This window comes from Littorina saxatilis, unplaced genomic scaffold (genome assembly GCF_037325665.1).
Source record: "Littorina saxatilis isolate snail1 unplaced genomic scaffold, US_GU_Lsax_2.0 scaffold_1206, whole genome shotgun sequence".
Lineage (NCBI taxonomy): Eukaryota > Metazoa > Mollusca > Gastropoda > Littorinimorpha > Littorinidae > Littorina > Littorina saxatilis.
The window spans coordinates 2,596-29,727 of record NW_027128324.1 but is presented as its reverse complement, the minus strand read 5'-3'; the positions used below and the strand labels follow the sequence as shown (position 1 = coordinate 29,727).

Below are 27,132 nucleotides of genomic sequence, written 5' to 3'. Positions count from 1 at the left end.
GGAGGCGAGACACTGGAGCTGACCCAGGAGGCGAGACACTGGAGCTGACCCAGGAGGCGAGACACTGGAGCTGACCCAGGAGGCGTGACTCAGGAGCTGACCCAGGAGGCGAGACACTGGAGCTGACCCAGGAGGCGAGACACTGGAGCTGACCCAGGAGGCGAGACACTGGAGCTGAGCTGACCCAGGAGGCGACACTCAGGGGAGCTGACCGGGCGGGGAGGGGCGTGACTCGGGGAGCTGACCCAGGAGGCGAGACACTGGAGCTGACCCAGGAGGCGAGACACTGGAGCTGACCCAGGAGGCGAGACACTGGAGCTGACCCAGGAGGCGTGACACAGGAGCTGACCCAGGAGGCGAGACACTGGAGCTGACCCAGGAGGCGAGACACTGGAGCTGACCCAGGAGGCGAGACACTGGAGCTGACCCAGGAGGCGTGACTCAGGAGCTGACCCAGGAGGCGAGACACTGGAGCTGACCCAGGAGGCGAGACACTGGAGCTGACCCAGGAGGCGAGACACTGGAGCTGACCCAGGAGGCGTGACACTGGAGCTGACCCAGGAGGCGAGACACTGGAGCTGACCCAGGAGGCGAGACACTGGAGCTGACCCAGGAGGCGTGACTCAGGAGCTGACCCAGGAGGCGAGACACTGGAGCTGACCCAGAAGGCGAGACACTGGAGCTGACCCAGGAGGCGAGACACTGGAGCTGACCCAGGAGGCGTGACTCAGGAGCTGACCCAGGAGGCGAGACACTGGAGCTGACCCAGGAGGCGAGACACTGGAGCTGACCCAGGAGGCGAGACACTGGAGCTGACCCAGGAGGCGTGACTCAGGAGCTGACCCAGGAGGCGAGACACTGGAGCTGACCAGGAGGCGAGACACTGGAGCTGACCCAGAGAGGCGAGACACTGGAGCTGACCCAGGAGGCGTGACTCAGGAGCTGACCCAGGAGGCGAGACACTGGAGCTGACCCAGGAGGCGAGACACTGGTGCTGACCCAGGAGGCGAGACACTGGAGCTGACCCAGGAGGCGTGACTCAGGAGCTGACCCAGGAGGCGAGACACTGGAGCTGACCCAGGAGGCGAGACACTGGAGCTGACCCAGGAGGCGAGACACTGGAGCTGACCCAGGAGGCGTGACTCAGGAGCTGACCCAGGAGGCGAGACACTGGAGCTGACCCAGGAGGCGAGACACTGGAGCTGACCCAGGAGGCGAGACACTGGAGCTGACCCAGGAGGCGTGACTCAGGAGCTGACCCAGGAGGCGAGACACTGGAGCTGACCCAGGAGGCGAGACACTGGTGCTGACCCAGGAGGCGAGACACTGGAGCTGACCCAGGAGGCGTGACTCAGGAGCTGACCCAGGAGGCGAGACACTGGAGCTGACCCAGGAGGCGAGACACTGGAGCTGACCCAGGAGGCGAGACACTGGAGCTGACCCAGGAGGCGTGACTCAGGAGCTGACCCAGGAGGCGAGACACTGGAGCTGACCCAGGAGGCGAGACACTGGAGCTGACCCAGGAGGCGAGACACTGGAGCTGACCAGGAGGCGTGACAAGGAGCTGACCCAGGAGGCGAGACACTGGAGCTGACCCAGGAGGCGAGACACTGGAGCTGACCCAGGAGGCGAGACACTGGAGCTGACCCAGGAGGCGTGACTCAGGAGCTGACCCAGGAGGCGAGACACTGGAGCTGACCCAGGAGGCGAGACACTGGAGCTGACCCAGGAGGCGAGACACTGGAGCTGACCCAGGAGGCGTGACTCAGGAGCTGACCCAGGAGGCGAGACACTGGAGCTGACCCAGGAGGCGAGACACTGGAGCTGACCCAGGAGGCGAGACACTGGAGCTGACCCAGGAGGCGTGACTCAGGAGCTGACCCAGGAGGCGAGACACTGGAGCTGACCCAGGAGGCGAGACACTGGAGCTGACCCAGGAGGCGAGACACTGGAGCTGACCCAGGAGGCGAGACACTGGAGCTGACCCAGGAGGCGAGACACTGGAGCTGACCCAGGAGGCGAGACACTGGAGCTGACCCAGGAGGCGTGACTCAGGAGCTGACCCAGGAGGCGAGACACTGGAGCTGACCCAGGAGGCGAGACACTGGAGCTGACCCAGGAGGCGAGACACTGGAGCTGACCCAGGAGGCGTGACTCAGGAGCTGACCCAGGAGGCGAGACACTGGAGCTGACCCAGGAGGCGAGACACTGGAGCTGACCAGGAGGCGTGACTCAGGAGCTGACCCAGGAGGCGAGACACTGGAGCTGACCCAGGAGGCGAGACACTGGAGCTGACCCGAGGAGAGACACTGGAGCTGACCCAGGAGGCGAGACACTGGAGCTGACCCAGGAGGCGAGACACTGGAGCTGACCCAGGAGGCGAGACACTGGAGCTGACCCAGGAGGCGAGACACTGGAGCTGACCCAGGAGGCGAGACTGGAGCTGACCCAGGAGGCGTGACTCAGGAGCTGACCCAGGAGGCGAGACACTGGAGCTGACCCAGGAGGCGAGACACTGGAGCTGACCCAGGAGGCGAGACACTGGAGCTGACCCAGGAGGCGTGACTCAGGAGCTGACCCAGGAGGCGAGACACTGGAGCTGACCCAGGAGGCGGGAGCGAGGACACTGGAGCTGACCCAGGAGGCGAGACACTGGAGCTGACCCAGGAGGCGAGACTCTGGAGCTGACCCAGGAGGCGAGACACTGGAGCTGACCCAGGAGGCGAGAGACACTGGAGCTGACCCAGGAGGCGTGACTCAGGAGCTGACCCAGGAGGCGAGACACTGGAGCTGACCCAGGAGGCGAGACACTGGAGCTGACCCAGGAGGCGAGACACTGGAGCTGACCCAGGAGGCGTGACTCAGGAGCTGACCCAGGAGGCGAGACACTGGAGCTGACCCAGGAGGCGAGACACTGGAGCTGACCAGGAGGCGAGACACTGGAGCTGACCCAGGAGGCGTGACTCAGGAGCTGACCAGGAGGCGAGACACTGGAGCTGACCCAGGAGGCGAGACACTGGAGCTGACCCAGGAGGCGAGACACTGGAGCTGACCCAGGAGGCGAGACACTGGAGCTGACCCAGGAGGCGAGACACTGGAGCTGACCCAGGAGGCGAGACACTGGAGCTGACCCAGGAGGCGAGACACTGGAGCTGACCCAGGAGGCGTGACTCAGGAGCTGACCCAGGAGGCGAGACACTGGAGCTGACCCAGGAGGCGAGACACTGGAGCTGACCCAGGAGGCGAGACACTGGAGCTGACCCAGGAGGCGTGACTCAGGAGCTGACCCAGGAGGCGAGACACTGGACAGGACACAGGCGACTGGAGCGGACCCAGGAGGCGAGACACTGGAGCTGACCCAGGAGGCGAGACACTGGAGCTGACCCAGGAGGCGAGACACTGGAGCTGACCCAGGAGGCGTGACTCAGGAGCTGACCCAGGAGGCGAGACACTGGAGCTGACCCAGGAGGCGAGACACTGGAGCTGACCCAGGAGGCGAGACACTGGAGCTGACCCAGGAGGCGTGACTCAGGAGCTGACCCAGGAGGCGAGACACTGGAGCTGACCCAGGAGGCGAGACACTGGAGCTGACCCAGGAGGCGAGACACTGGAGCTGACCCAGGAGGCGTGACTCAGGAGCTGACCCAGGAGGCGAGACACTGGAGCTGACCCAGGAGGCGAGACACTGGAGCTGACCCAGGAGGCGAGACACTGGAGCTGACCAGGAGGCGTGACTCAGGAGCTGACCAGGAGGCGAGACACTGGAGCTGACCCAGGAGGGCGAGACACTGGAGCTGACCCAGGAGGCGAGACACTGGAGCTGACCCAGGAGGCGTGACTCAGGAGCTGACCCAGGAGGCGAGACACTGGAGCTGACCCAGGAGGCGAGACACTGGAGCTGACCCGGAGGCGAGACACTGGAGCTGACCCAGGAGGCGTGACTCAGGAGCTGACCCAGGAGGCGAGACACTGGAGCTGACCCAGGAGGCGAGACACTGGAGCTGACCCAGGAGGCGAGACACTGGAGCTGACCCAGGAGGCGAGACACTGGAGCTGACCCAGGAGGCGAGACACTGGAGCTGACCCAGGAGGCGTGACTCAGGAGCTGACCCAGGGAGGCGAGACACTGGAGCTGACCCAGGAGGCGAGACACTGGAGCTGACCCAGGAGGCGAGACACTGGAGCTGACCCAGGAGGCGTGACTCAGGAGCTGACCCAGGAGGCGAGACACTGGAGCTGACCCAGGAGGCGAGACACTGGAGCTGACCAGGAGGCGAGACACTGGAGCTGACCCAGGAGGCGTGACTCAGGAGCTGACCCAGGAGGCGAGACACTGGAGCTGACCCAGGAGGCGAGACACTGGAGCTGACCCAGGAGGCGAGACACTGGGCTGACCCAGGAGGCGAGACACTGGAGCTGACACAGGAGGCGATACACTGGAGCTGACCCAGGAGGCGAGACACTGGAGCTGACCCAGGAGGCGAGACACTGGAGCTGACCCAGGAGGCGTGACTCAGGAGCTGACCCAGGAGGCGAGACACTGGAGCTGACCCAGGAGGCGAGACACTGGAGCTGACCCAGGAGGCGAGACACTGGAGCTGACCCAGGAGGCGTGACTCAGGAGCTGACCCAGGAGGCGAGACACTGGAGCTGACCCAGGAGGCGAGACACTGGAGCTGACCCAGGAGGCGAGACACTGGAGCTGACCCAGGAGGCGTGACTCAGGAGCTGACCCAGGAGGCGAGACACTGGAGCTGACCCAGGAGGCGAGACACTGGAGCTGACCCAGGAGGCGAGACACTGGAGCTGACCCAGGAGGCGTGACTCAGGAGCTGACCCAGGAGGCGAGACACTGGAGCTGACCCAGGAGGCGAGACACTGGAGCTGACCCAGGAGGCGAGACACTGGGCTGACCCAGGAGGCGAGACACTGGAGCTGACACAGGAGGCGATACACTGGAGCTGACCAGGAGGCGTGACTCAGGAGCTGACCCAGGAGGCGAGACACTGGAGCTGACCCAGGAGGCGAGACACTGGAGCTGACCCAGGAGGCGAGACACTGGAGCTGACCCAGGAGGCGTGACACAGGAGCTGACCCAGGAGGCGAGACACTGGAGCTGACCCAGGAGGCGAGACACTGGAGCTGACCCAGGAGGCGAGACACTGGAGCTGACCCAGGAGGCGTGACTCAGGAGCTGACCCAGGAGGCGAGACACTGGAGCTGACCCAGGAGGCGAGACACTGGAGCTGACCCAGGAGGCGAGACACTGGAGCTGACCAGGAGGCGAGACACTGGAGCTGACCCAGGAGGCGTGACTCAGGAGCTGACCCAGGAGGCGAGACACTGGAGCTGACCCAGGAGGCGAGACACTGGAGCTGACCCAGGAGGCGAGACACTGGAGCTGACCCAGGAGGCGAGACTCAGGAGCTGACCCAGGAGGCGAGACACTGGAGCTGACCCAGGAGGCGAGACACTGGAGCTGACCCAGGAGGCGAGACACTGGAGCTGACCCAGGAGGCGTGACTCAGGAGCTGACCCAGGAGGCGAGACACTGGAGCTGACCCAGGAGGCGAGACACTGGAGCTGACCCAGGAGGCGTGACTCAGGAGCTGACCCAGGAGGCGAGACACTGGAGCTGACCCAGGAGGCGAGACACTGGAGCTGACCCAGGAGGCGAGACACTGGAGCTGACCCAGGAGGCGTGACTCAGGAGCTGACCCAGGAGGCGAGACACTGGAGCTGACCCAGGAGGCGAGACACTGGAGCTGACCCAGGAGGCGAGACACTGGAGCTGACCCAGGAGGCGTGACTCAGGAGGAGCTGACCCAGGAGGCGAGACACTGGAGCTGACCCAGGAGGCGAGACACTGGAGCTGACCCAGGAGGCGAGACACTGGAGCTGACCCAGGAGGCGTGACAGGAGCTGACCCAGGAGGCGAGACACTGGAGCTGACCCAGGAGGCGAGACACTGGAGCTGACCCAGGAGGCGAGACACTGGAGCTGACCCAGGAGGCGTGACTCAGGAGCTGACCCAGGAGGCGAGACACTGGAGCTGACCCAGGAGGCGAGACACTGGAGCTGACCCAGGAGGCGAGACACTGGAGCTGACCCAGGAGGCGTGACTCAGGAGCTGACCCAGGAGGCGAGACACTGGAGCTGACCCAGGAGGCGAGACACTGGAGCTGACCCAGGAGGCGAGACACTGGAGCTGACCCAGGAGGCGTGACTCAGGAGCTGACCCAGGAGGCGAGACACTGGAGCTGACCCAGGAGGCGAGACACTGGAGCTGACCCAGGAGGCGAGACACTGGAGCTGACCCAGGAGGCGTGACTCAGGAGCTGACCCAGGAGGCGAGACACTGGAGCTGACCCAGGAGGCGAGACACTGGAGCTGACCCAGGAGGCGAGACACTGGAGCTGACCCAGGAGGCGTGACTCAGGAGCTGACCCAGGAGGCGAGACACTGGAGCTGACCCAGGAGGCGAGACACTGGAGCTGACCCAGGAGGCGAGACACTGGAGCTGACCCAGGAGGCGTGACTCAGGAGCTGACCCAGGAGGCGAGACACTGGAGCTGACCCAGGAGGCGAGACACTGGAGCTGACCCAGGAGGCGAGACACTGGAGCTGACCCAGGAGGCGTGACTCAGGAGCTGACCCAGGAGGCGAGACACTGGAGCTGACCCAGGAGGCGAGACACTGGAGCTGACCCAGGAGGCGAGACACTGGAGCTGACCCAGGAGGCGTGACTCAGGAGCTGACCCAGGAGGCGAGACACTGGAGCTGACCCAGGAGGCGAGACACTGGAGCTGACCCAGGAGGCGAGACACTGGAGCTGACCCAGGAGGCGAGACACTGGAGCTGACCCAGGAGGCGAGACACTGGAGCTGACCCAGGAGGCGTGACTCAGGAGCTGACCCAGGAGGCGAGACACTGGAGCTGACCCAGGAGGCGAGACACTGGAGCTGACCCAGGAGGCGAGACACTGGAGCTGACCCAGGAGGCGTGACTCAGGAGCTGACCCAGGAGGCGAGACACTGGAGCTGACCCAGGAGGCGAGACACTGGAGCTGACCCAGGAGGCGAGACACTGGAGCTGACCCAGGAGGCGTGACTCAGGAGCTGACCCAGGAGGCGAGACACTGGAGCTGACCCAGGAGGCGAGACACTGGAGCTGACCCAGGAGGCGAGACACTGGAGCTGACCCAGGAGGCGTGACTCAGGAGCTGACCCAGGAGGCGAGACACTGGAGCTGACCAGGAGGCGAGACACTGGAGCTGACCCAGGAGGCGAGACACTGGAGCTGACCCAGGAGGCGTGACTCAGGAGCTGACCCAGGAGGCGAGACACTGGAGCTGACCCAGGAGGCGAGACACTGGAGCTGACCCAGGAGGCGAGACACTGGAGCTGACCCAGGAGGCGTGACTCAGGAGCTGACCCAGGAGGCGAGACACTGGAGCTGACCCAGGAGGCGAGACACTGGAGCTGACCCAGGAGGCGAGACACTGGAGCTGACCCAGGAGGCGTGACTCAGGAGCTGACCCAGGAGGCGAGACACTGGAGCTGACCCAGGAGGCGAGACACTGGAGCTGACCCAGGAGGCGAGACACTGGAGCTGACCCAGGAGGCGTGACTCAGGAGCTGACCCAGGAGGCGAGACACTGGAGCTGACCCAGGAGGCGAGACACTGGAGCTGACCCAGGAGGCGAGACACTGGAGCTGACCCAGGAGGCGTGACTCAGGAGCTGACCCAGGAGGCGAGACACTGGAGCTGACCCAGGAGGCGAGACACTGGAGCTGACCCAGGAGGCGAGACACTGGAGCTGACCCAGGAGGCGTGACTCAGGAGCTGACCCAGGAGGCGAGACACTGGAGCTGACCCAGGAGGCGAGACACTGGAGCTGACCCAGGAGGCGAGACACTGGAGCTGACCCAGGAGGCGTGACTCAGGAGCTGACCCAGGAGGCGAGACACTGGAGCTGACCCAGGAGGCGAGACACTGGAGCTGACCCAGGAGGCGAGACACTGGAGCTGACCCAGGAGGCGTGACTCAGGAGCTGACCCAGGAGGCGAGACACTGGAGCTGACCCAGGAGGCGAGACACTGGAGCTGACCCAGGAGGCGAGACACTGGAGCTGACCCAGGAGGCGTGACTCAGGAGCTGACCCAGGAGGCGAGACACTGGAGCTGACCCAGGAGGCGAGACACTGGAGCTGACCCAGGAGGCGAGACACTGGAGCTGACCCAGGAGGCGTGACTCAGGAGCTGACCCAGGAGGCGAGACACTGGAGCTGACCCAGGAGGCGAGACACTGGAGCTGACCCAGGAGGCGAGACACTGGAGCTGACCCAGGAGGCGTGACTCAGGAGCTGACCCAGGAGGCGAGACACTGGAGCTGACCCAGGAGGCGAGACACTGGAGCTGACCCAGGAGGCGAGACACTGGAGCTGACCCAGGAGGCGTGACTCAGGAGCTGACCCAGGAGGCGAGACACTGGAGCTGACCCAGGAGGCGAGACACTGGAGCTGACCCAGGAGGCGAGACACTGGAGCTGACCCAGGAGGCGTGACTCAGGAGCTGACCCAGGAGGCGAGACACTGGAGCTGACCCAGGAGGCGAGACACTGGAGCTGACCCAGGAGGCGAGACACTGGAGCTGACCCAGGAGGCGTGACTCAGGAGCTGACCCAGGAGGCGAGACACTGGAGCTGACCCAGGAGGCGAGACACTGGAGCTGACCCAGGAGGCGAGACACTGGAGCTGACCCAGGAGGCGTGACACTGGAGCTGACCCAGGAGGCGAGACACTGGAGCTGACCCAGGAGGCGAGACACTGGAGCTGACCCAGGAGGCGAGACACTGGAGCTGACCCAGGAGGCGTGACTCAGGAGCTGACCCAGGAGGCGAGACACTGGAGCTGACCCAGGAGGCGAGACACTGGAGCTGACCCAGGAGGCGAGACACTGGAGCTGACCCAGGAGGCGTGACTCAGGAGCTGACCCAGGAGGCGAGACACTGGAGCTGACCCAGGAGGCGAGACACTGGAGCTGACCCAGGAGGCGAGACACTGGAGCTGACCCAGGAGGCGTGACTCAGGAGCTGACCCAGGAGGCGAGACACTGGAGCTGACCCAGGAGGCGAGACACTGGAGCTGACCCAGGAGGCGAGACACTGGAGCTGACCCAGGAGGCGTGACTCAGGAGCTGACCCAGGAGGCGAGACACTGGAGCTGACCCAGGAGGCGAGACACTGGAGCTGACCCAGGAGGCGAGACACTGGAGCTGACCCAGGAGGCGTGACTCAGGAGCTGACCCAGGAGGCGAGACACTGGAGCTGACCCAGGAGGCGAGACACTGGAGCTGACCCAGGAGGCGAGACACTGGAGCTGACCCAGGAGGCGTGACTCAGGAGCTGACCCAGGAGGCGAGACACTGGAACTGACCCAGGAGGCGAGACACTGGAGCTGACCCAGGAGGCGAGACACTGGAGCTGACCCAGGAGGCGTGACTCAGGAGCTGACCCAGGAGGCGAGACACTGGAGCTGACCCAGGAGGCGAGACACTGGAGCTGACCCAGGAGGCGAGACACTGGAGCTGACCCAGGAGGCGAGACACTGGAGCTGACCCAGGAGGCGAGACACTGGAGCTGACCCAGGAGGCGTGACTCAGGAGCTGACCCAGGAGGCGAGACACTGGAACTGACCCAGGAGGCGAGACACTGGAGCTGACCCAGGAGGCGAGACACTGGAGCTGACCCAGGAGGCGTGACTCAGGAGCTGACCCAGGAGGCGAGACACTGGAGCTGACCCAGGAGGCGAGACACTGGAGCTGACCCAGGAGGCGAGACACTGGAGCTGACCCAGGAGGCGTGACTCAGGAGCTGACCCAGGAGGCGAGACACTGGAGCTGACCCAGGAGGCGAGACACTGGAGCTGACCCAGGAGGCGAGACACTGGAGCTGACCCAGGAGGCGTGACTCTGGAGCTGACCCAGGAGGCGAGACACTGGAGCTGACCCAGGAGGCGAGACACTGGAGCTGACCCAGGAGGCGAGACACTGGAGCTGACCCAGGAGGCGTGACTCAGGAGCTGACCCAGGAGGCGAGACACTGGAGCTGACCCAGGAGGCGAGACACTGGAGCTGACCCAGGAGGCGAGACACTGGAGCTGACCCAGGAGGCGTGACTCAGGAGCTGACCCAGGAGGCGAGACACTGGAGCTGACCCAGGAGGCGAGACACTGGAGCTGACCCAGGAGGCGAGACACTGGAGCTGACCCAGGAGGCGTGACTCAGGAGCTGACCCAGGAGGCGAGACACTGGAGCTGACCCAGGAGGCGAGACACTGGAGCTGACCCAGGAGGCGAGACACTGGAGCTGACCCAGGAGGCGTGACTCAGGAGCTGACCCAGGAGGCGAGACACTGGAGCTGACCCAGGAGGCGAGACACTGGAGCTGACCCAGGAGGCGAGACACTGGAGCTGACCCAGGAGGCGAGACACTGGAGCTGACCCAGGAGGCGAGACACTGGAGCTGACCCAGGAGGCGTGACTCTGGAGCTGACCCAGGAGGCGAGACACTGGAGCTGACCCAGGAGGCGAGACACTGGAGCTGACCCAGGAGGCGAGACACTGGAGCTGACCCAGGAGGCGTGACTCAGGAGCTGACCCAGGAGGCGAGACACTGGAGCTGACCCAGGAGGCGAGACACTGGAGCTGACCCAGGAGGCGAGACACTGGAGCTGACCCAGGAGGCGTGACTCAGGAGCTGACCCAGGAGGCGAGACACTGGAGCTGACCCAGGAGGCGAGACACTGGAGCTGACCCAGGAGGCGAGACACTGGAGCTGACCCAGGAGGCGAGACACTGGAGCTGACCCAGGAGGCGTGACTCAGGAGCTGACCCAGGAGGCGAGACACTGGAGCTGACCCAGGAGGCGAGACACTGGAGCTGACCCAGGAGGCGAGACACTGGAGCTGACCCAGGAGGCGTGACTCAGGAGCTGACCCAGGAGGCGAGACACTGGAGCTGACCCAGGAGGCGAGACACTGGAGCTGACCCAGGAGGCGAGACACTGGAGCTGACCCAGGAGGCGTGACTCAGGAGCTGACCCAGGAGGCGAGACACTGGAGCTGACCCAGGAGGCGAGACACTGGAGCTGACCCAGGAGGCGTGACTCAGGAGCTGACCCAGGAGGCGAGACACTGGAGCTGACCCAGGAGGCGAGACACTGGAGCTGACCCAGGAGGCGAGACACTGGAGCTGACCCAGGAGGCGTGACTCAGGAGCTGACCCAGGAGGCGAGACACTGGAGCTGACCCAGGAGGCGAGACACTGGAGCTGACCCAGGAGGCGAGACACTGGAGCTGACCCAGGAGGCGTGACTCAGGAGCTGACCCAGGAGGCGAGACACTGGAGCTGACCCAGGAGGCGAGACACTGGAGCTGACCCAGGAGGCGAGACACTGGAGCTGACCCAGGAGGCGTGACACTGGAGCTGACCCAGGAGGCGAGACACTGGAGCTGACCCAGGAGGCGAGACACTGGAGCTGACCCAGGAGGCGAGACACTGGAGCTGACCCAGGAGGCGTGACTCAGGAGCTGACCCAGGAGGCGAGACACTGGAGCTGACCCAGGAGGCGAGACACTGGAGCTGACCCAGGAGGCGAGACACTGGAGCTGACCCAGGAGGCGTGACTCAGGAGCTGACCCAGGAGGCGAGACACTGGAGCTGACCCAGGAGGCGAGACACTGGAGCTGACCCAGGAGGCGAGACACTGGAGCTGACCCAGGAGGCGTGACTCAGGAGCTGACCCAGGAGGCGAGACACTGGAGCTGACCCAGGAGGCGAGACACTGGAGCTGACCCAGGAGGCGAGACACTGGAGCTGACCCAGGAGGCGTGACTCAGGAGCTGACCCAGGAGGCGAGACACTGGAGCTGACCCAGGAGGCGAGACACTGGAGCTGACCCAGGAGGCGAGACACTGGAGCTGACCCAGGAGGCGTGACTCAGGAGCTGACCCAGGAGGCGAGACACTGGAGCTGACCCAGGAGGCGAGACACTGGAGCTGACCCAGGAGGCGAGACACTGGAGCTGACCCAGGAGGCGTGACTCAGGAGCTGACCCAGGAGGCGAGACACTGGAGCTGACCCAGGAGGCGAGACACTGGAGCTGACCCAGGAGGCGTGACTCAGGAGCTGACCCAGGAGGCGAGACACTGGAGCTGACCCAGGAGGCGAGACACTGGAGCTGACCCAGGAGGCGAGACACTGGAGCTGACCCAGGAGGCGTGACTCAGGAGCTGACCCAGGAGGCGAGACACTGGAGCTGACCCAGGAGGCGAGACACTGGAGCTGACCCAGGAGGCGAGACACTGGAGCTGACCCAGGAGGCGAGACACTGGAGCTGACCCAGGAGGCGAGACACTGGAGCTGACCCAGGAGGCGTGACTCAGGAGCTGACCCAGGAGGCGAGACACTGGAGCTGACCCAGGAGGCGAGACACTGGAGCTGACCCAGGAGGCGAGACACTGGAGCTGACCCAGGAGGCGTGACTCAGGAGCTGACCCAGGAGGCGAGACACTGGAGCTGACCCAGGAGGCGAGACACTGGAGCTGACCCAGGAGGCGAGACACTGGAGCTGACCCAGGAGGCGTGACTCAGGAGCTGACCCAGGAGGCGAGACACTGGAGCTGACCCAGGAGGCGAGACACTGGAGCTGACCCAGGAGGCGAGACACTGGAGCTGACCCAGGAGGCGTGACTCAGGAGCTGACCCAGGAGGCGAGACACTGGAGCTGACCCAGGAGGCGAGACACTGGAGCTGACCCAGGAGGCGAGACACTGGAGCTGACCCAGGAGGCGTGACTCAGGAGCTGACCCAGGAGGCGAGACACTGGAGCTGACCCAGGAGGCGAGACACTGGAGCTGACCCAGGAGGCGAGACACTGGAGCTGACCCAGGAGGCGTGACTCAGGAGCTGACCCAGGAGGCGAGACACTGGAGCTGACCCAGGAGGCGAGACACTGGAGCTGACCCAGGAGGCGAGACACTGGAGCTGACCCAGGAGGCGTGACTCAGGAGCTGACCCAGGAGGCGAGACACTGGAGCTGACCCAGGAGGCGAGACACTGGAGCTGACCCAGGAGGCGAGACACTGGAGCTGACCCAGGAGGCGTGACTCAGGAGCTGACCCAGGAGGCGAGACACTGGAGCTGACCCAGGAGGCGAGACACTGGAGCTGACCCAGGAGGCGAGACACTGGAGCTGACCCAGGAGGCGTGACTCAGGAGCTGACCCAGGAGGCGAGACACTGGAGCTGACCCAGGAGGCGAGACACTGGAGCTGACCCAGGAGGCGAGACACTGGAGCTGACCCAGGAGGCGTGACTCAGGAGCTGACCCAGGAGGCGAGACACTGGAGCTGACCCAGGAGGCGAGACACTGGAGCTGACCCAGGAGGCGAGACACTGGAGCTGACCCAGGAGGCGTGACTCAGGAGCTGACCCAGGAGGCGAGACACTGGAGCTGACCCAGGAGGCGAGACACTGGAGCTGACCCAGGAGGCGAGACACTGGAGCTGACCCAGGAGGCGTGACTCAGGAGCTGACCCAGGAGGCGAGACACTGGAGCTGACCCAGGAGGCGAGACACTGGAGCTGACCCAGGAGGCGAGACACTGGAGCTGACCCAGGAGGCGTGACTCAGGAGCTGACCCAGGAGGCGAGACACTGGAGCTGACCCAGGAGGCGAGACACTGGAGCTGACCCAGGAGGCGAGACACTGGAGCTGACCCAGGAGGCGTGACTCAGGAGCTGACCCAGGAGGCGAGACACTGGAGCTGACCCAGGAGGCGAGACACTGGAGCTGACCCAGGAGGCGAGACACTGGAGCTGACCCAGGAGGCGTGACTCAGGAGCTGACCCAGGAGGCGAGACACTGGAGCTGACCCAGGAGGCGAGACACTGGAGCTGACCCAGGAGGCGAGACACTGGAGCTGACCCAGGAGGCGTGACTCAGGAGCTGACCCAGGAGGCGAGACACTGGAGCTGACCCAGGAGGCGAGACACTGGAGCTGACCCAGGAGGCGAGACACTGGAGCTGACCCAGGAGGCGAGACACTGGAGCTGACCCAGGAGGCGAGACACTGGAGCTGACCCAGGAGGCGTGACTCAGGAGCTGACCCAGGAGGCGAGACACTGGAGCTGACCCAGGAGGCGAGACACTGGAGCTGACCCAGGAGGCGAGACACTGGAGCTGACCCAGGAGGCGTGACTCAGGAGCTGACCCAGGAGGCGAGACACTGGAGCTGACCCAGGAGGCGAGACACTGGAGCTGACCCAGGAGGCGAGACACTGGAGCTGACCCAGGAGGCGTGACTCAGGAGCTGACCCAGGAGGCGAGACACTGGAGCTGACCCAGGAGGCGAGACACTGGAGCTGACCCAGGAGGCGAGACACTGGAGCTGACCCAGGAGGCGTGACTCAGGAGCTGACCCAGGAGGCGAGACACTGGAGCTGACCCAGGAGGCGAGACACTGGAGCTGACCCAGGAGGCGAGACACTGGAGCTGACCCAGGAGGCGTGACTCAGGAGCTGACCCAGGAGGCGAGACACTGGAGCTGACCCAGGAGGCGAGACACTGGAGCTGACCCAGGAGGCGAGACACTGGAGCTGACCCAGGAGGCGTGACTCAGGAGCTGACCCAGGAGGCGAGACACTGGAGCTGACCCAGGAGGCGAGACACTGGAGCTGACCCAGGAGGCGAGACACTGGAGCTGACCCAGGAGGCGTGACTCAGGAGCTGACCCAGGAGGCGAGACACTGGAGCTGACCCAGGAGGCGAGACACTGGAGCTGACCCAGGAGGCGAGACACTGGAGCTGACCCAGGAGGCGTGACTCAGGAGCTGACCCAGGAGGCGAGACACTGGAGCTGACCCAGGAGGCGAGACACTGGAGCTGACCCAGGAGGCGAGACACTGGAGCTGACCCAGGAGGCGTGACTCAGGAGCTGACCCAGGAGGCGAGACACTGGAGCTGACCCAGGAGGCGAGACACTGGAGCTGACCCAGGAGGCGAGACACTGGAGCTGACCCAGGAGGCGTGACTCAGGAGCTGACCCAGGAGGCGAGACACTGGAGCTGACCCAGGAGGCGAGACACTGGAGCTGACCCAGGAGGCGAGACACTGGAGCTGACCCAGGAGGCGTGACTCAGGAGCTGACCCAGGAGGCGAGACACTGGAGCTGACCCAGGAGGCGAGACACTGGAGCTGACCCAGGAGGCGAGACACTGGAGCTGACCCAGGAGGCGTGACTCAGGAGCTGACCCAGGAGGCGAGACACTGGAGCTGACCCAGGAGGCGAGACACTGGAGCTGACCCAGGAGGCGAGACACTGGAGCTGACCCAGGAGGCGTGACTCAGGAGCTGACCCAGGAGGCGAGACACTGGAGCTGACCCAGGAGGCGAGACACTGGAGCTGACCCAGGAGGCGAGACACTGGAGCTGACCCAGGAGGCGTGACTCAGGAGCTGACCCAGGAGGCGAGACACTGGAGCTGACCCAGGAGGCGAGACACTGGAGCTGACCCAGGAGGCGAGACACTGGAGCTGACCCAGGAGGCGTGACTCAGGAGCTGACAGAGGAGGCGAGACACTGGAGCTGACCCAGGAGGCGAGACACTGGAGCTGACCCAGGAGGCGAGACACTGGAGCTGACCCAGGAGGCGTGACTCAGGAGCTGACCCAGGAGGCGAGACACTGGAGCTGACCCAGGAGGCGAGACACTGGAGCTGACCCAGGAGGCGAGACACTGGAGCTGACCCAGGAGGCGTGACTCAGGAGCTGACCCAGGAGGCGAGACACTGGAGCTGACCCAGGAGGCGAGACACTGGAGCTGACCCAGGAGGCGAGACACTGGAGCTGACCCAGGAGGCGTGACTCAGGAGCTGACAGAGGAGGCGAGACACTGGAGCTGACCCAGGAGGCGAGACACTGGAGCTGACCCAGGAGGCGAGACACTGGAGCTGACCCAGGAGGCGTGACTCAGGAGCTGACCCAGGAGGCGAGACACTGGAGCTGACCCAGGAGGCGAGACACTGGAGCTGACCCAGGAGGCGAGACACTGGAGCTGACCCAGGAGGCGTGACTCAGGAGCTGACCCAGGAGGCGAGACACTGGAGCTGACCCAGGAGGCGAGACACTGGAGCTGACCCAGGAGGCGAGACACTGGAGCTGACCCAGGAGGCGTGACTCAGGAGCTGACCCAGGAGGCGAGACACTGGAGCTGACCCAGGAGGCGAGACACTGGAGCTGACCCAGGAGGCGAGACACTGGAGCTGACCCAGGAGGCGTGACTCAGGAGCTGACCCAGGAGGCGAGACACTGGAGCTGACCCAGGAGGCGAGACACTGGAGCTGACCCGGGAGGCGAGACGCTGGAGCTGATCCAGGAGGCGTGATTCAGGAGCTGACCCAGGAGGCGAGACACTGGAGCTGACCCAGGAGGCGAGACACTGGAGCTGACCCAGGAGGCGAGACACTGGAGCTGACCCAGGAGGCGTGACTCAGGAGCTGACCCAGGAGGCGAGACACTGGAGCTGACCCAGGAGGCGAGACACTGGAGCTGACCCAGGAGGCGAGACACTGGAGCTGACCCAAGAGGCGTGACTCAGGAGCTGACCCAGGAGGCGAGACACTGGAGCTGACCCAGGAGGCGAGACACTGGAGCTGACCCAGGAGGCGAGACACTGGAGCTGACCCAGGAGGCGTGACTCTGGAGCTGACCCAGGAGGCGAGACACTGGAGCTGACCCAGGAGGCGAGACACTGGAGCTGACCCAGGAGGCGAGACACTGGAGCTGACCCAGGAGGCGTGACTCAGGAGCTGACCCAGGAGGCGAGACACTGGAGCTGACCCAGGAGGCGAGACACTGGAGCTGACCCAGGAGGCGAGACACTGGAGCTGACCCAGGAGGCGTGACTCAGGAGCTGACCCAGGAGGCGAGACACTGGAGCTGACCCAGGAGGCGAGACACTGGAGCTGACCCAGGAGGCGAGACACTGGAGCTGACCCAGGAGGCGTGACTCAGGAGCTGACCCAGGAGGCGAGACACTGGAGCTGACCCAGGAGGCGAGACACTGGAGCTGACCCAGGAGGCGAGACACTGGAGCTGACCCAGGAGGCGTGACTCAGGAGCTGACCCAGGAGGCGAGACACTGGAGCTGACCCAGGAGGCGAGACACTGGAGCTGACCCAGGAGGCGAGACACTGGAGCTGACCCAGGAGGCGTGACTCAGGAGCTGACCCAGGAGGCGAGACACTGGAGCTGACCCAGGAGGCGAGACACTGGAGCTGACCCAGGAGGCGAGACACTGGAGCTGACCCAGGAGGCGTGACTCAGGAGCTGACCCAGGAGGCGAGACACTGGAGCTGACCCAGGAGGCGAGACACTGGAGCTGACCCAGGAGGCGAGACACTGGAGCTGACCCAGGAGGCGAGACACTGGAGCTGACCCAGGAGGCGAGACACTGGAGCTGACCCAGGAGGCGTGACTCAGGAGCTGACCCAGGAGGCGAGACACTGGAGCTGACCCAGGAGGCGAGACACTGGAGCTGACCCAGGAGGCGAGACACTGGAGCTGACCCAGGAGGCGTGACTCAGGAGCTGACCCAGGAGGCGAGACACTGGAGCTGACCCAGGAGGCGAGACACTGGAGCTGACCCAGGAGGCGAGACACTGGAGCTGACCCAGGAGGCGTGACTCAGGAGCTGACCCAGGAGGCGAGACACTGGAGCTGACCCAGGAGGCGAGACACTGGAGCTGACCCAGGAGGCGAGACACTGGAGCTGACCCAGGAGGCGTGACTCAGGAGCTGACCCAGGAGGCGAGACACTGGAGCTGACCCAGGAGGCGAGACACTGGAGCTGACCCAGGAGGCGAGACACTGGAGCTGACCCAGGAGGCGTGACTCAGGAGCTGACCCAGGAGGCGAGACACTGGAGCTGACCCAGGAGGCGAGACACTGGAGCTGACCCAGGAGGCGAGACACTGGAGCTGACCCAGGAGGCGTGACTCAGGAGCTGACCCAGGAGGCGAGACACTGGAGCTGACCCAGGAGGCGAGACACTGGAGCTGACCCAGGATGCGAGACACTGGAGCTGACCCAGGAGGCGTGACTCAGGAGCTGACCCAGGAGGCGAGACACTGGAGCTGACCCAGGAGGCGAGACACTGGAGCTGACCCAGGAGGCGAGACACTGGAGCTGACCCAGGAGGCGTGACTCAGGAGCTGACCCAGGAGGCGAGACACTGGAGCTGACCCAGGAGGCGAGACACTGGAGCTGACCCAGGATGCGAGACACTGGAGCTGACCCAGGAGGCGTGACTCAGGAGCTGACCCAGGAGGCGAGACACTGGAGCTGACCCAGGAGGCGAGACACTGGAGCTGACCCAGGAGGCGAGACACTGGAGCTGACCCAGGAGGCGTGACTCAGGAGCTGACCCAGGAGGCGAGACACTGGAGCTGACCCAGGAGGCGAGACACTGGAGCTGACCCAGGAGGCGAGACACTGGAGCTGACCCAGGAGGCGTGACTCAGGAGCTGACCCAGGAGGCGAGACACTGGAGCTGACCCAGGAGGCGAGACACTGGAGCTGACCCAGGAGGCGAGACACTGGAGCTGACCCAGGAGGCGTGACTCAGGAGCTGACCCAGGAGGCGAGACACTGGAGCTGACCCAGGAGGCGAGACACTGGAGCTGACCCAGGAGGCGAGACACTGGAGCTGACCCAGGAGGCGTGACTCAGGAGCTGACCCAGGAGGCGAGACACTGGAGCTGACCCAGGAGGCGAGACACTGGAGCTGACCCAGGAGGCGAGACACTGGAGCTGACCCAGGAGGCGTGACTCAGGAGCTGACCCAGGAGGCGAGACACTGGAGCTGACCCAGGAGGCGAGACACTGGAGCTGACCCAGGAGGCGAGACACTGGAGCTGACCCAGGAGGCGTGACTCAGGAGCTGACCCAGGAGGCGAGACACTGGAGCTGACCCAGGAGGCGAGACACTGGAGCTGACCCAGGAGGCGAGACACTGGAGCTGACCCAGGAGGCGTGACTCAGGAGCTGACCCAGGAGGCGAGACACTGGAGCTGACCCAGGAGGCGAGACACTGGAGCTGACCCAGGAGGCGAGACACTGGAGCTGACCCAGGAGGCGTGACTCAGGAGCTGACCCAGGAGGCGAGACACTGGAGCTGACCCAGGAGGCGAGACACTGGAGCTGACCCAGGAGGCGAGACACTGGAGCTGACCCAGGAGGCGTGACTCAGGAGCTGACCCAGGAGGCGAGACACTGGAGCTGACCCAGGAGGCGAGACACTGGAGCTGACCCAGGAGGCGAGACACTGGAGCTGACCCAGGAGGCGTGACTCAGGAGCTGACCCAGGAGGCGAGACACTGGAGCTGACCCAGGAGGCGAGACACTGGAGCTGACCCAGGAGGCGAGACACTGGAGCTGACCCAGGAGGCGTGACTCAGGAGCTGACCCAGGAGGCGAGACACTGGAGCTGACCCAGGAGGCGAGACACTGGAGCTGACCCAGGAGGCGAGACACTGGAGCTGACCCAGGAGGCGTGACTCAGGAGCTGACCCAGGAGGCGAGACACTGGAGCTGACCCAGGAGGCGAGACACTGGAGCTGACCCAGGAGGCGAGACACTGGAGCTGACCCAGGAGGCGTGACTCAGGAGCTGACCCAGGAGGCGAGACACTGGAGCTGACCCAGGAGGCGAGACACTGGAGCTGACCCAGGAGGCGAGACACTGGAGCTGACCCAGGAGGCGTGACTCAGGAGCTGACCCAGGAGGCGAGACACTGGAGCTGACCCAGGAGGCGAGACACTGGAGCTGACCCAGGAGGCGAGACACTGGAGCTGACCCAGGAGGCGTGACTCAGGAGCTGACCCAGGAGGCGAGACACTGGAGCTGACCCAGGAGGCGAGACACTGGAGCTGACCCAGGAGGCGAGACACTGGAGCTGACCCAGGAGGCGTGACTCAGGAGCTGACCCAGGAGGCGAGACACTGGAGCTGACCCAGGAGGCGAGACACCGGAGCTGACCCAGGAGTCGAGACCCTGGAGCTGACCCAGGAGGCGTGACTCAGGAGCTGATCCATCAGGCGAGACACTGGAGCTGACCCAGGAGGCGAGACACTGGAGCTGACCCAGGAGGCGAGACACTGGAGCTGACCCAGGAGGCGTGACTCAGGAGCTGACCCAGGAGGCGAGACACTGGAGCTGACCCAGGAGGCGAGACACTGGAGCTGACCCAGGAGGCGAGACACTGGAGCTGACCCAGGAGGCGTGACTCAGGAGCTGACCCAGGAGGCGAGACACTGGAGCTGACCCAGGAGGCGAGACACCGGAGCTGACCCAGGAGTCGAGACCCTGGAGCTGACCCAGGAGGCGTGACTCAGGAGCTGATCCATCAGGCGAGACACTGGAGCTGACCCAGGAGGCGAGACACTGGAGCTGACCCAGGAGGCGAGACACTGGAGCTGACCCAGGAGGCGTGACTCAGGAGCTGACCCAGGAGGCGAGACACTGGAGCTGACCCAGGAGGCGAGACACTGGAGCTGACCCAGGAGGCGAGACACTGGAGCTGACCCAGGAGGCGTGACTCAGGAGCTGACCCAGGAGGCGAGACACTGGAGCTGACCCAGGAGGCGAGACACTGGAGCTGACCCAGGAGGCGAGACACTGGAGCTGACCCAGGAGGCGTGACTCAGGAGCTGACCCAGGAGGCGAGACACTGGAGCTGACCCAGGAGGCGAGACACTGGAGCTGACCCAGGAGGCGAGACACTGGAGCTGACCCAGGAGGCGTGACTCAGGAGCTGACCCAGGAGGCGAGACACTGGAGCTGACCCAGGAGGCGTGACTCAGGAGCTGACCCAGGAGGCGAGACACTGGAGCTGACCCAGGAGGCGAGACACTGGAGCTGACCCAGGAGGCGAGACACTGGAGCTGACCCAGGAGGCGTGACTCAGGAGCTGACCCAGGAGGCGAGACACTGGAGCTGACCCAGGAGGCGAGACACTGGAGCTGACCCAGGAGGCGAGACACTGGAGCTGACCCAGGAGGCGTGACTCAGGAGCTGACCCAGGAGGCGAGACACTGGAGCTGACCCAGGAGGCGAGACACTGGAGCTGACCCAGGAGGCGAGACACTGGAGCTGACCCAGGAGGCGTGACTCAGGAGCTGACCCAGGAGGCGAGACACTGGAGCTGACCCAGGAGGCGAGACACTGGAGCTGACCCAGGAGGCGAGACACTGGAGCTGACCCAGGAGGCGTGACTCAGGAGCTGACCCAGGAGGCGAGACACTGGAGCTGACCCAGGAGGCGAGACACTGGAGCTGACCCAGGAGGCGAGACACTGGAGCTGACCCAGGAGGCGTGACTCAGGAGCTGACCCAGGAGGCGAGACACTGGAGCTGACCCAGGAGGCGAGACACTGGAGCTGACCCAGGAGGCGTGACTCAGGAGCTGACCCAGGAGGCGAGACACTGGAGCTGACCCAGGAGGCGAGACACTGGAGCTGACCCAGGAGGCGAGACACTGGAGCTGACCCAGGAGGCGTGACTCAGGAGCTGACCCAGGAGGCGAGACACTGGAGCTGACCCAGGAGGCGAGACACTGGAGCTGACCCAGGAGGCGAGACACTGGAGCTGACCCAGGAGGCGTGACTCAGGAGCTGACCCAGGAGGCGAGACACTGGAGCTGACCCAGGAGGCGAGACACTGGAGCTGACCCAGGAGGCGAGACACTGGAGCTGACCCAGGAGGCGTGACACTGGAGCTGACCCAGGAGGCGAGACACTGGAGCTGACCCAGGAGGCGAGACACTGGAGCTGACCCAGGAGGCGAGACACTGGAGCTGACCCAGGAGGCGAGACACTGGAGCTGACCCAGGAGGCGAGACACTGGAGCTGACCCAGGAGGCGTGACTCAGGAGCTGACCCAGGAGGCGAGACACTGGAGCTGACCCAGGAGGCGAGACACTGGAGCTGACCCAGGAGGCGAGACACTGGAGCTGACCCAGGAGGCGTGACTCAGGAGCTGACCCAGGAGGCGAGACACTGGAGCTGACCCAGGAGGCGAGACACTGGAGCTGACCCAGGAGGCGAGACACTGGAGCTGACCCAGGAGGCGTGACTCAGGAGCTGACCCAGGAGGCGAGACACTGGAGCTGACCCAGGAGGCGAGACACTGGAGCTGACCCAGGAGGCGAGACACTGGAGCTGACCCAGGAGGCGTGACTCAGGAGCTGACCCAGGAGGCGAGACACTGGAGCTGACCCAGGAGGCGAGACACTGGAGCTGACCCAGGAGGCGAGACACTGGAGCTGACCCAGGAGGCGTGACTCAGGAGCTGACCCAGGAGGCGAGACACTGGAGCTGACCCAGGAGGCGAGACACTGGAGCTGACCCAGGAGGCGAGACACTGGAGCTGACCCAGGAGGCGAGACACAGGAGCTGACCCAGGAGGCGAGACACTGGAGCTGACCCAGGAGGCGAGACACTGGAGCTGACCCAGGAGGCGAGACACTGGAGCTGACCCAGGAGGCGTGACTCAGGAGCTGACCCAGGAGGCGAGACACTGGAGCTGACCCAGGAGGCGAGACACTGGAGCTGACCCAGGAGGCGAGACACTGGAGCTGACCCAGGAGGCGTGACTCAGGAGCTGACCCAGGAGGCGAGACACTGGAGCTGACCCAGGAGGCGAGACACTGGAGCTGACCCAGGAGGCGAGACACTGGAGCTGACCCAGGAGGCGTGACTCAGGAGCTGACCCAGGAGGCGAGACACTGGAGCTGACCCAGGAGGCGAGACACTGGAGCTGACCCAGGAGGCGAGACACTGGAGCTGACCCAGGAGGCGTGACTCAGGAGCTGACCCAGGAGGCGAGACACTGGAGCTGACCCAGGAGGCGAGACACTGGAGCTGACCCAGGAGGCGAGACACTGGAGCTGACCCAGGAGGCGTGACTCAGGAGCTGACCCAGGAGGCGAGACACTGGAGCTGACCCAGGAGGCGAGACACTGGAGCTGACCCAGGAGGCGAGACACTGGAGCTGACCCAGGAGGCGTGACTCAGGAGCTGACCCAGGAGGCGAGACACTGGAGCTGACCCAGGAGGCGAGACACTGGAGCTGACCCAGGAGGCGAGACACTGGAGCTGACCCAGGAGGCGTGACTCAGGAGCTGACCCAGGAGGCGAGACACTGGAGCTGACCCAGGAGGCGAGACACTGGAGCTGACCCAGGAGGCGAGACACTGGAGCTGACCCAGGAGGCGAGACACTGGAGCTGACCCAGGAGGCGAGACTCAGGAGCTGACCCAGGAGGCGAACCACTGGAGCTGACCCAGGAGGCGAGACACTGGAGCTGACCCAGGAGGCGAGACACTGGAGCTGACCCAGGAGGCGTGACTCAGGAGCTGACCCAGGAGGCGAGACACTGGAGCTGACCCAGGAGGCGAGACACTGGAGCTGACCCAGGAGGCGAGACCCTGGAGCTGACCCAGGAGGCGTGACTTAGGAGCTGACCCAGGAGGCGAGACACTGGAGCTGACCCAGGAGGCGAGACACTGGAGCTGACCCAGGAGGCGAGACACTGGAGGCGAGACACTGGAGCTGACCTAGGAGGCGAGACCCTGGAGCTGACCCAGGAGCAGAGACACAGGAGCTGACCCAGGAGCTGAGAAGCAGGAGCTTACCTAGGAGTTGAGAAAGGAGCTGACCCAGGAGCTGAGAAAGGAGCTGAAACGCAGGAGCTGACACACAGAAGCAGGCTTAACGGAGCAGGCATACATGAGTAGGCACACTTGAGCAGACATTACGGAGGGTGTCTGCTTTGGTGTGTTTGCTCTGGTGTGTCTGTTCCGGCGAGTCTACACCTGTGTAGTAGTTTCTGCGTCTCAGCTCCTTTTATCAGCTTCTCGGTAAGCTCCATTCTCAGCTCTTGGGTTAAGCACAGGAGCTGAGACCCAGGAGCTGAGAGGCAGGAGGTGACCCAGGAGGCGAGACACTGGAGGTGACCCAGGAGGCGAGACTCAGGAGCTGACCCAGGAGGCGAGACACTGGAGCTGACCCAGGAGGCGAGACACTGGAGCTGACCCAGGAGGAGAGACACTGGAGCTGACCCAGGAGGCGAGACACTGGAGCTGACCCAGGAGGCGAGACACTGGAGCTGACCCAGGAGGCGAGACACTGGAGCTGACCCAGGAGGCGAGACCTGGAGCTGACCCAGGAGGCGTGACTCAGGAGCTGACCCAGGAGGCGAGACACTGGAGCTGACCCAGGAGGCGAGACACTGGAGCTGACCCAGGAGGCGAGACACTGGAGCTGACCCAGGAGGCGTGACTCAGGAGCTGACCCAGGAGGCGAGACACTGGAGCTGACCCAGGAGGCGAGACACTGGAGCTGACCCAGGAGGCGAGACACTGGAGCTGACCCAGGAGGCGTGACTCAGGAGCTGACCCAGGAGGCGAGACACTGGAGCTGACCCAGGAGGCGAGACACTGGAGCTGACCCAGGAGGCGAGACACTGGAGCTGACCCAGGAGGCGAGACACTGGAGCTGACCCAGGAGGCGAGACACTGGAGCTGACCCAGGAGGCGAGACACTGGAGCTGACCCAGGAGGCGAGACACTGGAGCTGACCCAGGAGGCGTGACTTAGGAGCTGACCCAGGAGGCGAGACCCTGGAGCTGACCCAGGAGGCGTGACTCAGGAGCTGACCCAGGAGGCGAGACACTGGAGCTGACCCAGGAGGCGTGACACTGGAGGGGAGACGCTGGAGCTGACCCAGGAGCAGAGACGCAGGAGCTGACCCAGGAGCAGAGACGCAGGAGCTGACCCAGGAGCTGAGATGCAGGAGCTTACCTAGGAGTTGAGAAAGGAGCTGACCCAGGAGCTGAGAAAGGAGCTGAAACGCAGGAGTGACACACAGAAGCAGGCTTAACGGAGCAGGCAGACATGAGCTAGGCACACTGGGCAGACATACGGAGGGTGCGCTTGGAGTGCTGCCTGGTGCTGACCCGGCGAGACACCTGGAGTAGTCTGCGTCTCAGCTTCTTTTATCAGCTTCTCGAAGCTCCAGAGCTCCCTTGGGCGAGCACAGGAGCTGAGACCCAGGAGCTGAGACTCAGGAGGTGACCCAGGAGGCGAGACACTGGAGGTGACCCAGGAGGCGAGACTCAGGAGCTGACCCAGGAGGCGAGACGCTGGAGCTGACCCAGGAGGCGAGACTCAGGAGCTGACCCAGGAGGCGAGACACTGGAGCTGACCCAGGAGGCGAGACACTGGAGCTGACCCAGGAGGCGAGACTCAGGAGCTGACGCAGGAGGCGAGACACTAGAGCTGACCCAGGAGGCGAGACACTAGAGCTGACCCAGGAGGCGAGACACTGGAGCTGACCCAGGAGGCGAGACTCAGGAGCTGACCCAGAAGGCGAGACACTGGAGCTGACCCAGGAGGCGAGACACTGGAGCTGACCCAGGAGGCGAGACACTGGAGCTGACAAAGGAGGCGTGACTCAGGAGCTGACCCAGGAGGCGAGACACTGAAGCTGACCCAGGAGGCGAGACGCTGGAGCTGACCCAGGAGGCGAGACGCTGGAGCTGACCCAGGAGGCCAGACACTGGAGCTGGCCCAGGAGGCGGGACACTGGAGCTGACCCAGGGGCTGAGACGCAGGAGCTGACCCAGGAGCTGGGATGCTGGAGCTGACCCAGGAGCTGAGACACAGGAGCTGACCCAGGAGCAGAGACGCAGGAGCTGACCCAGGAGCTGAGATGCAGGAGCTTACCTTGGAGTTGAGAAAGGAGCTGACCCAGGAGCTGAGAAAGGGGCTGAAACGCAGGAGCTGACACACAGAAGCAGGTTTAACGGAGCAGGCACACATGAGTAGGCACACTTGAGCAGACATTTCGGAGGGTGTCTGCTTTGGTGTGTTTGCTCTGGTGTGTCTGTTCCGGCGAGTCTACATCTGTGCAGTAGTTTCTGCGTCTTAGCTCCTTTTTTCAGCTTCTCGGTAAGCTTCATTCTCAGCTCTTGGGTTAAGCACAGGAGCTGAGACCCAGGAGCTGATAGGCAGGAGGTGACCCAGGAGCTGAGACGCAGGAGGTGACCCAGGAGCTGAGACTCAGGAGCTGACCCAGGAGGTGAGACTCAGGAGCTGATCTAGGAGGCGCGCGAGACTCAGGAGCTGACCAAGGAGGCGAGACTCAGGAGCTGATTTAGGAGCCGAGACACTGGAGCTGACCCTGGAGGAGAGACGCTGGAGCTGACCCAGGAGCAGGGACGCAGGCGCTGACCCAGGAGGCGAGACGCTGGAGCTGACCCTGGAGGAGAGACGCTGGAGCTGACCCGGAGCAGGGACGCAGGAGCTGACCCATGATCAGAGACGCTGGAGCTGACTCAGGAGGCGAGACGCTGGAGCTGACCCAGGATTCGAGACGCTGGAGCTGACTCAGAAGCTGAGACGCAGGAGCTGACCCAGGAGCTGAGATGCAGGAGCTTACCTAGGAGTTGAGAAAGGAACTGACCCAGGAGCTGAGAAAGGGACTGAAACGCAGGAGCTGACACACAGAATCAGGCTTTACGGAGCAGGCACACATGAGTAGGCACACTTGAGCAGACATTACGGAGGGTGTCTGCTTTGGTGTGTTTGCTCTGGTGTGTCTGTTCCGGCTAGTCTACACCTGTGTGTTAGTTTCTGCGTCTCAGCTCCTTTCTTAGCTACTGGATCAGCTCCTTTCTCAGCTCTTGGGTTAAGCACAGGAGCTGAGACACATGAGCTGAGATGCAGGAGGTGACTCAGGAGGTGGGACGCAGGAGGTGACCCAGGAGGTGAGACTCAGGAGCTGACCCAGGAGGCGAGACTCAGGAGCTGACACACAGGAGCTGACACACAGGAGCTGACACACAGGAGCAGGCACACAGGATCACACACACACACAAACACACACACACACACACACACACACACACACACACACACACACACACCGGCCGGTCGTCCTTCCGCGTCCGCCCGCGTCCGCCCGCGTCCGCCCGCGTCCGTCCGCGTCGGTCCGCGTCCGTCCGTCACTAACCAC

At 64.8% G+C, this 27,132-nt stretch overlaps 1 protein-coding gene across 1 annotated transcript in view; it reads right to left on the bottom strand.

Annotated features, from left to right (window-relative positions):
- Nucleotides 1-26,924, bottom strand: part of LOC138956685 (uncharacterized) — a gene marked incomplete at both ends in the record, with an annotated part of 31,373 nt that extends 4,449 nt beyond the window's left edge. The window contains 5 exons of the mRNA XM_070327982.1: nucleotides 23,607-23,793; nucleotides 24,748-24,960; nucleotides 25,608-25,898; nucleotides 26,350-26,537; nucleotides 26,814-26,924. Of these exons, the coding sequence (XP_070184083.1) occupies nucleotides 23,607-23,793; nucleotides 24,748-24,960; nucleotides 25,608-25,898; nucleotides 26,350-26,537; nucleotides 26,814-26,924 (990 nt within the window). The remainder of the gene's footprint in view (nucleotides 1-23,606; nucleotides 23,794-24,747; nucleotides 24,961-25,607; nucleotides 25,899-26,349; nucleotides 26,538-26,813) is intronic.
- Nucleotides 26,925-27,132: the final 208 nt, after the last annotated feature.